A 15545-nucleotide genomic window follows, 5' to 3' on the forward strand; every position below is an offset into this window, starting at 1 on the left:
GAAATCTTGATGTTAGGGATTAACAGGTGGGTTTTATCACGGATGTGTAGTGATATATCAGTGGTAGGTATTAGCAGTCCTTTTATACATTGGTAGACAGCAGAGGACACAACAAGAAGAATTGAGCAGACAGAAAGTTGCATGAGAAACATTACTCAAGGTATAAGTTTACAAAGGACGGGTTGGTTGCTATCTTTAATGCTAGTCTTACTGAACCAGTAATTTACATGCTTGACTTTTCGGCTACCTTCTACTTTTATCCACCTTCCCTCCCTCACCACCTTCTATTAATACTAATTTAGTAATATATAACACCAATTTAAGACCCTATTGTGCTTATGGGTCTCGCATATGCCCGTGACTGCACTGCCAGCCCCCAAGTGTGTTTCAGTTGGCCAGAGTGATTATGTTGTCCAGTTGCTTGGTGCCAGCTTTCCCAGTGTTCTCATGCAGAAACATCGAGATTTCTTAGTAGTCTGGCTTGTGGGCACTTTTCATTGCCCAGTGGACTTTACATGTTAATGAGTCTCTCTGATGCTTCCATCCCTCCCTTGTACACCTGTGCCCTTTACCTCCCTTTCTGCACTTTGACTTTTTCCTTTCTACCATGTCCTATATCTCTGTTGATTTTTATCCTTTCAGCTTTGTCACCGAAAAGACCTGGATTTGACAAAAGTGGGATACCCAGACTCCAGCGCTCACAGCTGTGCTGATAGACCTTCCCTGCTCAACTGTAGTCATCCTGACCTGACTTCTCATCCCTCTGTCGTTCCAACCTCAGAGACTGGCTTCTCAAGCAGGAGTGGAGATGGCCCTCAGACCTTGCTGAAAAACTCAGACCAGGCATTTAGGACAGAGTTCAACTTGATGTACGCCTATTCCCCTTTGAACGCTATGCCTCGAGCAGATGGACTGTATAGAGGGTCCCCCTTGGTGGGGGACAGGAAGCCTTTACATTTAGATGGAGGATATTGTTCCCCTGCAGAAGGCTTTTCCAGTAGATATGAACATGGTTTTATGAAAGACCTCTCTCGTGGATCCATGTCACCTAGCGGTGAAAGAGCCTGTGAAGGAGTCCCATCTGCTCCTCAGAACCCGCCACAAAGGAAAAAAGTAAGTATTCATGTTTCATAGGATCTCTTTTAAAGAATATTAACCAGATCAATTCAGAACTTTCCAAGGTCCACTATATAGATACTTGTCCTACTCTCTGCTGTGATCTGTGAAAAACTAGGTGTTTTACTTAATTACATATACTTCTTTGGCTTATGTGGGGTGTTGCGGAAGTCAGAAGATGACCTGTGGTAATCAGTTCTCTCCTTCCACCGTGTGGATCCTGGGACTGAACTTAAGTTGTCTTCAGTCCAGTCTTGGCTTCTCAGACCCTGAGAAGTAGACTGTGTTAGTATACCTGCTAAGTGTGAATAGCCAGGAGGCCTGAAATTGTAGTCAGTAGAAGAGTACTTGGTAAGTCCTTCCACCTCCAGCATCCCAAATACAAATAAAGCAGGTACTTTAGCATTCTGGAGGTTGATGTGGGATTGCAAAACTGAAGTCCTCCCAGGCTTTTTAAACACAACAGATTTTAAATAGCTGACCTGTGCAGCTGAAAGGCTAGAACACTGGAAGATCCACTGAAAGCTATGTTACAGAATTCAGTTTGGGTCACAGTTTTAAGACAGATGTGGTTCGAATTTATAATCCCAGCTCCCATTTGTAGAGTTGAGGCAGGAGGATTGAGAAGTTCTGTGCCAGAGGCTAGAGGACTGGGCCAACAACAAAGGACTCAACGAGTTCCCAGCTCCTGATTTTAATGTTAACTCCAGCTCCAGGATTCTGCTGCCCTCTTCTGGCCTCTGTGGGCACCCACAGACAGACATGAGTTGATTTTTTAGAGAGCTCAAAGCCAACCTGATCATGTTTTGTTTTCAGTAATTCATTTTGTTGTACAGTGGTTGTATAATTAGAGAATTTCCCATTTTGAATGTGAGAAAACTAAAGCAGTAGTTGAGTAACCTGCCTTTGGTGACAAAGCTGATAAATGAAGGAGTCACTGATCCTTTTTTTTTTTTCTTCTTTTTTTTTAATTTTTTTCGAGACAGGGTTTCTCCATAGTTTTTTGTTCCTGTCCTAGAACTAGCTCTTGTAGACCAGGCTGGCCTCGAACTCACAGAGTTCCACAGAGGCCTGCCTCTGCCTCCCGAGTGCTGAGATTAAAGGCATGCACCACCACCGCCTGGCGAGTCACTGATTCTTATTCCAGGTTTACATGGCCTTGCTGTTAATGTGCTAGATCGCCTCCTAGATTCTGTGCTTTACTAGAGAATAACATTAATAAATCCTGAACTATGGTGATGATAGTTGCTCCAGAGAAGTTTTGTTCATATCTTAAATCTCCTGTGTAGTGGGTAGTTTACAAATGAACAGGAAGTCTTTATTTAGCTTGAGAAGTAGGAATTGAGAACTGACAGGTTTATCCACATTTCAAGCAAAGAATACAAATAAGCCAACAAATCTAGGTGAGGATGTTACTGTCCAGTCTATCGATGACAGTACACCAGGATGCAAATGGGTACAGACAGTTGAGAGTAGTGATGATGCCAGTGAAAACCAGGACCCAAATACAGAGCTCAGTGGGTAGACCAGACCTTAGAGAGCTTATCATGAGGTGAGGCTTATAAGTCATGCCTGTTCTCAAAATCACAAAACCTAAAATCTGCCGGGTGCTTTTGTTTTTTAGTCTGTGCTTTTGACAGTATTTCGGGTTGTCATAGTGACTTGGGTACTAAAAATGCAGAGTATCCTGTGTGTAACATTTTCACAGAAAAAAAGGTTATATACTCACTGAAATAGAGCCTTGTGATCCCTGGTGGTGGTGGTGCAACCCAGCACTCATTTGGCAGAGGCAAGAGGATCTTTGCAGATTCGAGGACAACTAGGGCTACACAGAGAAACCCTGTCTCAAAAAACAGAGGAGGGAGGGAGGGAGGAGAGCCTTGTGACTTTATTTCAGTTACAGTAGTGTTCATTATTCAATTAACTTTTCTCCAAGATTTTATATAAAAATTATGCATAGGCTATCATTATGGTTATTTTGTGATTTTTTTTTCACACTTTAGGCCCAAAATTAAGAGCCTTTATGATAGGAAAAGAAAACACTGACGCATAATAAGGAATAAGATAATGATGGGGGCTCAAAGCCTTGTATGAATAATGCTGACTTAACAAAATACATAGCATTGAACTGTAGGGAATGGCTCAGTGGTTAAGAGGACTGGCTGCTTTTCTATGGAATCCAGATTTGATTCCTAGCACCCATGTGGCAGCTTTCAGCTGTCTGTGACTCTAGTTCTAAGAGATCCAGCCCCCTCACATAGACCTACATGAAGGCAAAAACACCAAAGCATATAAATGTGCCAAGTTTTTGTACTGAATGTTATCAGTAAAAAGCCAAGGAATGGGTAAAAGCACTTAAATTTGTCACAGGATCTGAGTTCAGAACTTAGTATGTGGGATATCTCACAAACACCAGTAAATCCAGCTCTAAAGTATTCCACATTTCCCCTTTTCCCTCTGAAACCATATACATACAGTCAATAAAATAGGGTTGTTTTGTTTTGTTTTTGGCAGCGGAGTAGAGTGGGGTTTGTTTTACTTTGGTTTGGTTTGATTTTTCTTTTTTCTTTTTTTTTTTAAAGATTTACTTATTTTATGTGTATGAGTGCTCTGTCTTATATATGTACCAGAAGAGGGAATCAGATCCCATTATATATGGTTGTGAGCCACCATGTGGATGCTGGGATTTGAACTCAGAACTCTGGGAAATCAACCAGTGCTCTTAATCACTGAGCCATCTCTAGTCACTGGTTTGATTTTTTTCATTGTTTTGTTGTTGGTTTTGTTGGTTTTTTTTGTTTGTTTGTTTGTTTGTTTGTGACAAGGTTTCTCTGTAGCTTTGGTGCCTGTCCTGGAACTAGCTCTTGTAGACCAGGCTGGCCTTGAACTCACAGAGTTCCACAGAGGCCTGCCTCTGCCTCCCGAGTGCTGAGATTAAAGGTGTGCCCCACCATACCCAGCAAATAATATAGTATTTTTAAAGACAAGAAAAGGCCTGCAAGGTGGCTCAGTGGGTAAATGCACTTCCTGCCAAGTCTGACCATCCAGAGTTTGGTCCTCAGGGCATACATAGTGGGAGGAGGGAACCCATTCCCCCAGGTTGCCTTTTGACCTACACCCATTAGTGAATAAGTAAATGAGTTTTTTTTTTTTAATTAAATTGAAATAAGCTTATGTAGTGTCATGTATCTGTGATCTCAGCACCTGGAAGACTAAGGTATGTAGTTCTTAAGTCCAAGGCCTACCTGGGCTACATAGATCCTGGCTTACAAAAAAAAAAAAAAAAAAAATTTTTTTTTTTTGAAAAGCCAAATAGAACTAGGCATGGTGAAAGAGTAAGGTTCAGTTCCCAGTACCCATATAGCTCACAATGATCTTTTACTTCAGTCCTAGGGGAACCCAACACCCTCTTCTGGCCTTTGCCAGTACCAGCCGTGTACATAATACACAGATATACATGCAGGCAAAACACTCTCTCTCTCTCTCTCTCTCTCTCTCTCTCTCTCTCTCACACACACACACACACACACACACACACACACACACACACACACACACACGATTTAAAATCTAAAGCCAGATTGAATAGTTCAAGTCCATAGTCCCAGTCTCAGCACTCATAGCAAGATGCAGAGACGAGGATCGGCCCGAAGGAGGTAATTGATCTCACAGGTTTCTCTGAAGAAAGTCAAAGGATACAGTCTACTTGAGTGTCATTCTTTAAAAATAACACTTAGGATATTCTTTTCCTGCTCACCAGTTTCTAGCTGGCTTGAATCTGTAGCAGTGCTTAGATCTCTTTTATTCCTGAAAAAGATTCTTATATGGGTGCTGGAAAGATCCCTTAGTGGTTAAGAGCCCATACTGCTTATCCAGAGGCTCTGTGAGTTCAGTTTCCAACACCCACATGAGATGGTTCACAACTGCTTGTAACTCTGGCTCTCCGGGGTATTCCAACTTGGACACCTGCACTCAGCATGCACAGATGTCATGCTTAAGTATAGTTTAAAAATGCAGTAAAGGTTGTCATAATTGGTGCCTGCTTTGTTTGCATGAGTTGCTACTGCTTTACCCAGGACTCTTTTCTTTTCCCTGTTGCCTGTAAGCCACTCACTAATGATAGTTTCTTTTTTATATCTAGGTATCCTTGCTAGAGTACCGCAAACGGAAACAAGAAGCCAAGGAGAATTCTGGTGGGGGAAGTGACTCTTCACAGAGCAAAAGCAAGTCTGCAGGAGCTGGGCAAGGCAGCAGTAACTCTGTTTCTGACGCTGCTGCCCATGGTGTGCAGGGATCCTCAGCCCGAACCCCCTCATCCCCTCACAAAAAATTCTCCCCATCTCATTCCTCTACATCACATTTGGAGGCGGTAAGCCCATCAGATTCCAGGGGCACTTCTTCCTCTCACTGCAGACCTCAAGAAAACATCAGCAGTAGGTGGTAAGTTTATATTTAATTAGCTTTATAATTAAATTCAGGTAGGAAGTGTTCATTCAGATTGTTCCCAGTTTTACCTAAAATGTGACTTAACTTGAGACAGACAACAAATTTGTTCTCTGTTCTGTTCAGCTAGTAAGTATAGGCCACATTGTCACCCTTCAGAGTCTCACCGGACAGTGTGTAGTTGTGGCTACCTATAAGCAATTTTATTAGAGGGCTCCTTGTCCTCATTTGTATGAAAACTAAACAGCCCAGCCAAGTGTGTATACGTACATGCATATGGAGGTCAGAGGATACTTCCAGGAATCAGGTCTTCCTTGCCACTGTGTTGGTTCTGGAGATTGAATTTCAATTTTTAGACTTGGTAACAAGCACCTGTATCTTGCCAACTCCAAGTTCCTCTAATTCCAGAAGAACTGTCCCATGCAGATAGCATATGCGGAACAATAAGATACTCTCAAAGAACTTGTCTGGTTTAGGAGATAACAAAGAAAACAGAGTAAATAGTACTAATGACAAGTTGTGGATATTGGATGAATTAGGAATTTAGGTTGGTTTTTGTTTCCTTTGTAAATTTTTTGAGGCAAGGGTTCACTCTGTAGCCCAAACTGGCTTTGAACTCTTTGATCCACCTGCCTTTGCTTCCTGGGTGCTGGGATTATAAACATGTGTTATAGTACCCCAACTAGAAGGACTTATATTACTCCTTTTTCAGAGCTGACGTGGAGGAGGATACATTGACATGGTGCATTTGGAGGCCCACAGTCATCACTGGGTGCCTGCCTCTACCACTTCCCACCTTATCTTATGAGACAGGGTCTCTCATTGAACTTGGAGTTCACTGATTAAGCCAGAGTCTCTGACCAGTGAGCTCCAGGGATCCTCAAGTATGGGAATCTTGAAATGAAGGAATGAGCCTGGGAAAGGAGAGACAAAATTTCAAATTATTATATTCATGAGCCTAAGAATTCTATGTTAAATTACAGCATATGTGTCAGGAACACAGCTTCACAGAGGAGAAAATTTCAGGTATGAAACTGTACTGTGGCCAGCCAGTGCATATCTTTGAGACAGAGGCAGGAGGATTTTCTGAGTTCAAGGCCAGCCTCGTCTACAAAGCCAGGCCAACGAGGCTGTCTCAAAAGAAAAGAGAAAGGCTCTACTACATCATCTTTGTCATGGTTATTTGTTTCAGACTCTTGGCTCTTAACTCTGAAACCTATACCTTTGCAGGATGGTTCCTACATCAGTTGAGCGACTCCGAGAAGGAGGAAGCATCCCTAAAGTTCTCCGAAGCAGTGTGAGAGTGGCCCAAAAGGGAGAGCCCTCTCCCACATGGGAGAGTAACATCACAGAGAAAGAGTCAGGTGAGCAAAGGTCTACAGTTCACAACTGCTGGGATACAGGGAGTCCATTTCTGACATGCTTAGGCTCTATGCTAGTTTCCAGCTCAGTCTTGCTCTTTGAGTTACAATATTCATGAGATCTAGCATTGCTTGCTCTCTGTCTGCTCTTTTCCCAAGGGATACTTTTCTGTAACTCTCATCTCTCCAAAGTTCCAGAGCTCCACCTCCATGAAGGACGAAGAGAAAGAAGGAGACAAGAATAAGATGAGGCATTTAAAATTTAGCGCATAATTAACCACTTACTTTGCCCTCCTGACATGCTGCACTTATTTTATCACAGAGAGCAGCATGTGTTGATAACGTTTGATGATTTGCCTGGATGATGTCTATATGTATTCTGAGAAGTTAAAATTGATTTTTATAATGCATTCCAGACCCTGCAGATGGAGAAGGCCCAGAACCGTTGAGTTCAGCACTCTCTAAAGGAGCAACTGTTTACAGCCCTTCCAGATACAGCTACCAGGTAAGTCAAGAGACTGCTGAGCTCTAGGGACAGATTACCTATATAGCTTATTAGATGCTATATTCCTAGTCATGATACACTGTCAGCTGCTGACATCTCATCTCATAGTGTCAGCAAGTCCTATAAGACAGCCATTTGACAACTGTTGGTATCCTTTAAAAATTTTCAGGGGACTAGTAAGATAGCTCAGTGGGTAAAGGCACTTGTAATCAAACTTCATGGCCTAAGTTTAATCCCCAGAACCCACGCAATGTAAGGAAAGAACAGACTGCTTCTTTTTTACCTATGACTTCCGTATTAGTGTTATAGCACACACCACTTTTTAATGCAAAGAATAAAAATAGAATGTTGTATCCAGGTGGCTACCTTTAATTCCAGCACTTCGGAGGCAGAGACAGACGAATCTATAAGTTCGAGGTCAGCCTAGTCCACAGCATGAGTTCTAGAACAGCCAGGGTTACACAGAGAAACCCTGTCTGGGAAAAAAAAAAAAAAAAAAAAAAAAATAATAATAATAATAATAATAATAATAGTAAAATAAAACTAGAATGTTGTAAACACTACCCACTGTTGACGGGATTGTGTTTATTTTCTTTTGCTTTCCTCTCTACTCTTCGAAGCTCCTGCAGTGTGACAGTCCACGGACAGAATCACAAAGCCTCCTTCAGAGTTCGTCCCCCTTCAGAGGACATCCCACCCAGTCTCCAGGATACAGTTATCGAACTACTGCACTGAGACCTGGAAACCCCCCCTCACATGGTTCTTCAGAATCATCCCTTTCTTCCGCATCCTACCCCAGCCCTGCCCACCCTGTGTCCACAGACTCATTGGCCCCATTTACGGGGACTGCAGGGTATTACAGCAGCCAGCCACATTCTGGAAACAGCACTGGCAGCAATCTTCCAAGGAGGAGCTGTTCTTCGAGTGCTGCTAGCCCTACCCCACAGGGCCCCTCAGACTCACCAACCTCAGACTCGGTTTCTCAGCCCAGCACAGGAACGCTGAGTTCCACCTCCTTTCCTCAGAACTCTAGGTCATCATTGCCATCAGACTTACGGACTATCAGTCTGCCCAGTGCTGGGCAGTCAGCTGCCTACCAGGCCTCCAGGGTATCTGCGGTTTCCAATTCACAGCACTACCCACATCGTGGGAGTGGGGGTGTACACCAGTACCGACTCCAGCCACTGCAAGGGTCAGGAGTCAAGACTCAGACAGGACTTTCCTAGGGCTTCTGGATATGGGCAAACTGAACTTGATGAGCCCATAGCTGCTTCCTTCCAGCTGCCTCTGGAACCAAGGCCGAGCATATTGCTGGGGAAGAGGGGTACAAGGTGCCAGAGGAATGGGTCTGGTCAGCAAGAAATAAGACTTGTGGTCGTGACTGGCCTCCGGCCCTGGAGAAAGATGTAAATCTTGTCTGAAGCAGAGACTATAAAGAAGTTTCTCCCTGCTGTGAGGGTACATTGTTAACAAGCAAATGGTGTTCCGATTAGTAACGGTTCTAAGTGCAATGACTTGTGTTGAAGCCTATGTCTCCCATCCTTGCCTGTAGCCTGTAGTCACTTGTGCAGTAAGGACATCTTTTTCAATAAAAAAACAAAACTTTTTTTTCTTTTCAAAAGAAAAAAGTGGAAAGAGCCAATCTCAAAGCCCCAAGCCATCTGAGTAGTGTTAGGGTTTTATGCACTTAAGGAAATAAGAAAAGGTAGGTATGTAAAGTTTGCTGTGAGACAACCATTCCAAGAGCAGGTGCATGGTCAAGGTGTGTCCACCAGGAGTACTCCCTACCTTTGTCTTAAAGGAAGTGGGCAGAGATGAATGCTTGCCACCTACTCTGAGGCTTGCCTGGCTCTCTGAGAAGAGCTGATGGTCAGCTCTTGGTTATTTGGGAGCAGATTGGGGTGGGTTGGGCCCCAGCTGTTACTATCTCGCTCCTTCCCTCATTTCTGCGGCTTTTAATAATAGCCCTGTGAAGTCAGCAGAGAAGGAGGTGGGCCCGTTTAGGAAGGATCCAGTGGTCCGGGGAACCTTCGAATTTTAATTTTCCTATTCCCAGTTAATCAGGAGTTGCTGTCCTAAGAGCAGGACTGCCTCCATGACTGAGAAGCGTGCACTCATGACTGCAGGGTAAGAATGGGGCAGATAGGGTTGAGGAGTGGCACCGACAGGGCTGTGATTGTGTGTGGGGTCTGCCCCACATTTCTAGGGGATGCTTACATGAGAGTGGGCAGGTGAGAGTTAACAAATCACCCATACCCCTAACACTGTTTTGGATGAGAGACAAGAGCAGACTGGCTTCTCCCCATCAGTGCATTGTGCCTGCTGTACACCCCTGGAGGAGCCTAGAGCTAGCCCAGGTGGGGTACACAATCTTTTTAAATTCCATATGGTTGCCAGCTTATTTCTTTCACTTGTTTACTGTAATACCTGGCGTGTTTTTATTTATCTAATTTTGTATTCAGCTATAACCATGGTAGGGTAGCGAGTGTATGACAGTGTGATCCCTGGTGCTGCAGTGGACCGTACTTCTTTTGGACAAGATATACTGTGAGTCTCCCTCCTTACCTCTAATCTGTTTTCTTTCCCATTCCCCAGCCTCTTTCATCTCCTTCTTTTCTACCCTGACCTACAACTATCATATGCAGTCTTCTCTCTTTGTGTGTGACTGTTACAAAATTTCACTTTTCAAAATTGAAATCAGGTGTTTGCTCAAATGAGGGGAGATTTTTCTGTTTTGGTTTTAGTTTTGTTTTTAATGCTGAACCCTCAGCATAGTACTTTTCTTTCTTTTTTTTGTTTTTGTTTTTGTTTTCCCCACAAACCCATCAGTCTGGGAGAGCATTGGGAGTGGAAATCATGTTGCCTGGGATGCCGGTTTCTTTGTATATTATATAAAACGTATGTAAATGTCTCTCCATTTGGGCTGGGGTTTGCATTCTCCCCTTGGCTAAAAGCCAAGGGGAGAGGCCAGCGGGCAGGCGGCCCTCACCCTGCCTGGCACGTGCAGAGACCCCAGCCACTTTGTGTGGGCAGGGTGCTGTCAAGACCAGACCTCTGGGGGGGAGGGTGGGGGGAGGGGGGACTCTTGGAAGGGAAGGAGCATTGCTTCTTCCTCAAGTGGAGTGTTTACACCTTGCTGTAACATTTGAACTTTCACAAGAGATGTAATAATTTTGATAATAAAATTCTTAACCATAATCATTATAATGTTGAGAATATGTTTGTTCAGTTCTAGAACATCACTTTCCCTGATTTTAACCTTACCTGACCAAGTGCAAAATGGACCCATGTCCAAAAGAGTTGCTCTTAGTGGATTTCAGCCAGCAATCCTAATTCGTCTTCTCAGGCCATCTGGGATTGGTATCAGGCCAATGTTAATGAAACACACCTTTGGAAGCTGACTTGCTGTCATTTACTCAGCAGTTAGACATTGGTGTCATTTAAAGGCAATACTAGACATTATTTGTGGTACGAAGTGTATTGTGCTGGAAATGGATATGGGTCTGAACAAAGCAGGGTCTCTTCTCTCCTCCGTATGTTCTAGGGGAGAGATGTAAACCAGTGTGTAATTTAAATATTTAGTGCCATGTTATTGCACTGTTTTCACCATGATGGCACCAAAATGGAAGCTCCTGCCCTCTCCAAATCCCAACAACAACGTTGGAAACCAGATAGACAAACCTCTTGTCGTCAGCAGTCCAAGATGCTGACTCCAGAAGCATCCACAATAATCTTAGAAGAGCACCTCAGAAAAACAAGTAGTCACACATTGCTACTGAGCCTGCAATGGTGTCAAAGCCAGTGAACAGCAGGTGGAACTGATTGTGAAGCAGCTCTACGACTTTGATCTGCCTGAGGTCAGTACCCTGGTTAGACAAGGCATGCATGCGCTCTACTGGTTCCTAGTTCTGGTGTCAGCAAAGTTGGGATCCCCTAAAGCCCTTGCATGTTGCATGTATCCCAGGATAGCTATGAATGTGGCCCAATACACTTGTAAACCACAGCGTCATGCTGCAGTGTCAAGAGGTAGATATCGCTGAAAAGAAAACAAGGTAATTTGAGTTATGAACTTTTTCACCATTATAAAGGAAAACACCTCAGTGCTATTGTTTTCAGGACTGGTGTCTAGAGTGTTTGAAAGACTGGTTTGTTTAATCAGGAAAATCTCCTAGGACCTTGGTGATGATGAGGGGTCGAGGGCCGTGCTAGTTATTTCAGGGAGTGTAGGTGCCATTAGGGAAGCTTGGTTGAGATGGAACTGGGAAAGGGTTAACTGAAGATCCAGAGATAGGCTGGAGGAGATGGGGTGAATCAAGTTATCTGTTATTTTACTCAGCCCTTTGGAACTGTATAAAAGCAGCTGTAGACAGTATGTGTCCCAACTCCAGAAAAGGGCACTTCAGAAGAGGTATGTGGGAGGTTAGATATGGCCTGTAGGCTATAATTTGTGGTCCTGAAATGAAAGGTCTTTAAAGTGTCCACATTCTAAGTAATGTGAAGAATTTGCAAGATCTCAAGCAGAAAAGCAGCATGGTCTACTATATGGTTGCTGTTTTCTTAAAATACTCGAAGATTGTCTTGATCTTGTTGAGGGGAAAAATTAATAGAAACTTGAGAAAACAATTTCCAGGCAAAGAATGCAGTGGTGTTGTGATGGCTATTCTTGGTCATCAACTTGACTACATCTGGGATTAACTTAAGTATAAAAATGGAAGGCATACCTGTGAGATATTTTTTTGTTTAATTTGAAATAGGAAGACCCACTTCTAATATAGATCTTTCATATAGGAAGACATGCCTTTAATCCTGATCTTTTGAGCTGGGGAAAGACATGCCTTTAATCTAGAATTAGAGGCAGGTAGACACACCTTCAATCTGGGCCACATATTCTGCTGGGAGCCTATATAAGGACCTGGAAGAAGGAAGCTTGTTCTTTGCTTGCTTGCCCTCACCTCACTAGCAAGTCCATTCCTTCGTTGGCATTGGAGATTCCAGTGTATACTAAAGACCCACTGAGACATCCAGCTTTGTGAATTGAGCAACTATTGAATTATTGGAGCTTGCATTCACACCTAGCCATTGTATTAATTGGATAACAGCCTGTAAGTCATCCTAATAAATCCCCTTGATTGATAGATAGATAGATAGATAGATAGATAGATAGATAGATAGATAGATAGATAGATGGATGGATAGATAGATGGATGGATGGATGGATGGATGGATTCATTCATTCATTCATTCATTCAGTCTTTAAGTTCTGTTTCTAGAGAACCTTGATTATTAATACAGCAATCTTCTGTTAAAGTGACAATGCTAGAGCTGAAAAGTGGCTGGAATCAGGTATGTTTTACAGCAGAATTTGGCAATGGGTTTGGTTGGCAGAAGTTTGTTCAGTATCTCTAACCAACTGTGTTTTGCTGAGTGTGTAAGGTATCAAATGTGGTGTACTTGATGGTTTTGTGTGTCAACTTGGCACAAACTAGAGTCATCAGAGAGGACGTTCTCAGTTGAGGAAATATCTCCATGAGATCCAGCTGTCAGGCATTTTCTCAACTAGTGATCAATGAGGGAGGGTTCAGTCCATGGTGGTTGATGCTATACCTGGGCTGGTGATCCTAGTTCTTAAAGAGTAGGCTAAGCAAGTCAGTAAGCAGCACCTCTTTGTGGCCTCTGCATCAACTCCCACCTCCAGGATCTTGTTCTATTTGTTCTTGACCTGACTCCTTTAGTGATGATGAACAATGTGGAAATGTAAGTCAAATAAACCTTTCCTCCCCAACTTGCTTTTGGGTCATGGTGGGTTGTTTACTTGCTTGTTTGTTTGTTTTGATTTTTCAAGACAAGTTTTTTCTGTGTGACACCTGGCTATCCTGAAACTCATTTTGTAGACAAGGCTGGCCTCGAACTCACAGAGATGCACCTGCCTCTGCCTTCTGAGTACTGAGATTAAAGACATGTGCCACCACCACCCAGCTGGTCATGGTGTTTTGTTGCAGCAATAGAAACCCTAAGACTCATAACAGTATTGTTAGTAAAGTAAAGCACTCAGAAGGTAAGTGTGGTGGTTTGAAAGAAAATGGCCCCCAAAAAGAATGTAGCACTATTAGGAGGTGTGGCCTTGGTGGAATAGGTATGGTCGTGGAGGAATTATCTCACTGTGGAGGTGGGCTTTGAGGTCTCATATGCTCAAGCCATTCCCAGTGTCTCAGACTACTTTCTGTTGCCTACAAAATGTAAGACTCTCAGCTACTTCTCCAGCACCATGTCTGCATACCACCATGTCTTATTGTGATGATAATGGACTGAACCTCTGAACTGTAAGCCACCCCAATTAAATATTTTCCTTTATAAGAGTTACTGTGGTCATGGAGTCTCTTCAGAGCAATAGATACCCTAACTAAGACAGAAGTTGGTACCAGAGACTAGGGTATTGCTGTGAAAGGCCTAACCATGCTTTTATTTAGAGGAATTTGGACTTTGGGAATTTGGGTTGGAATGCAGTGGAATGCTTTAAACACTGCTTAATGGACCTTACCAGTAGGAGCATGGAAGACAGAAGTGCTAAGCTTGATTTGAAACTCGAAATGTTTCAGAGGAAAATTTAGTATGTTACCTAGAAATCATTCTTGTGATATTTTGGGGAAGAAAGAATATGGCTGCTTTTTGCCCTTGTTCAAGAAGTTTGCCTGAGGCTAAAGTGAAGAGGTTTTTTTTTTTTTTATTAATTCCCTTAGTAGAGGAAACCTCAAAAAAGCCTAGTATAATAGTGTTAACTCTAATGATGATATATAACGAAAAGAAAGGAATAAAAATATTTGAGGAGGAAGGGAGCACAAGTGATGTGGAATTCCCCTCTATATGCTATGAATGTTTTATTACCATTGCTTAATAAAGAGACTGCTTTGACCTATGGCAGGGCAGAATATAGCCAGGCTGGAAGAGATAGAGAGAGAGAGTAGGTGGAATCAGGGAGATACCATGTAGCTGCCAAAAGAGAAGGATGCCAGAATCTTACAGTAGGCCACAGCCTCGTGATACACAGATTAATAAAAATAGGTTAAGATGTAAGAGCTAACTAGGAATACACCTAAGCTATTGGCCGAACAATGTTGTAATTAATATAGTTTTGGTGTAATTATTTGGGTCTGGGCGGCCGAGAGCCAACACACTGTCTCCATTTACACACCAGAAAATGTAATGGAACTAGGTCCTGTATTCAAGGAGATAAACAATGGAGTAAAGGGAGAGTAGACCTCAGGGTAAGAGCCCAACCACCTAATATTCCAACTAGTGAAAAGGGATTAAAAGCTTAGCACCAGGTGTGATGGTGCATGCCTTTAATTCCAGCACTCAGAAGGCAGAAGTGGATCTCTGAATTTGAGGCCAGCCTGTTCTCCACAACAAGTTCCAGAACAGCCAAACTTAGGCAGTGAAGGAAACCATCAAAACCAGAAAGTTGGTAAAGATGTGATTGAACAAGTGGGTCATGTTCCAGCCCCAATAAGCAGCAGAACTTGGCAACTTTGGCCACATGGTTCTGGAGTTAAGGAGAGAAGAAAGGGGTTATAGAATTAGCCTCCATCTCTAAGGAAAGCCACTGAGACCAGGCATGTGTCTGGGGTATCCCTAAATGTAGTTCTAGAGAGGACACTGCATAAAGCTGTGAAGTTGAAGCCTGTATTAACCTTGGAGACCCCAAGATATTGGAGATGCCAGAGTTGTGCAACACCTGCTGAGGAGAGCTGCTAACAGGGAGTGGAACCAGCCCAAGAGAAAGAAGTGTGAAGCTAAATGATGTTTGAGATCTGAAGAGCCGTCTTTGTTTGTTTGTTTATTTGTTTGTTTTTTAAGGTTTTTTTTTTTTTGAGACAGAGTTTCTCTGTAGCTTTGGAGCCTGTCCTGGAACTTACTCTGTTGCCCAGGATGGCCTCGAACTCACAGAGATCCGCCTGCCTCTGCCTCCCGAGTGCTGGGATTAAAGGTGTGCACCACCACCACCCGGCACTGAAGAGCATTTTGACATCAGACAAGGAGATGCAGAATTTGGAGTTTGCTCAGCTGGTTTTTGGTCTTGCTTTGGGCCAGTATTTCCTCACTATGCTCCCTTCTCTACTTTG

At 43.1% G+C, this 15545-nt stretch overlaps 1 protein-coding gene across 11 annotated transcripts in view; it reads left to right on the forward strand.

Moving 5' to 3' along the window:
* Setd5 (SET domain containing 5) overlaps positions 1–10250 on the forward strand; it is a 76923-nt gene extending 66673 nt beyond the window's left edge. For all 11 annotated transcript variants that reach the window (XM_050148536.1, XM_050148534.1, XM_050148539.1 and 8 more), the window contains 5 exons: positions 643–1113; positions 5258–5556; positions 6790–6923; positions 7337–7425; positions 8046–10250. In XM_050148536.1, the coding sequence (XP_050004493.1) occupies positions 643–1113; positions 5258–5556; positions 6790–6923; positions 7337–7425; positions 8046–8651 (1599 nt within the window). In that variant the 3' untranslated portion in view covers positions 8652–10250. The remainder of the gene's footprint in view (positions 1–642; positions 1114–5257; positions 5557–6789; positions 6924–7336; positions 7426–8045) is intronic.
* Positions 10251–15545: the final 5295 nt, after the last annotated feature.

Source organism: Alexandromys fortis, unplaced genomic scaffold (genome assembly GCF_014885135.2).
Source record: "Alexandromys fortis isolate MF-2015 unplaced genomic scaffold, M_Fortis_MF-2015_v1.1 scaffold_59, whole genome shotgun sequence".
NCBI lineage: Eukaryota > Metazoa > Chordata > Mammalia > Rodentia > Cricetidae > Alexandromys > Alexandromys fortis.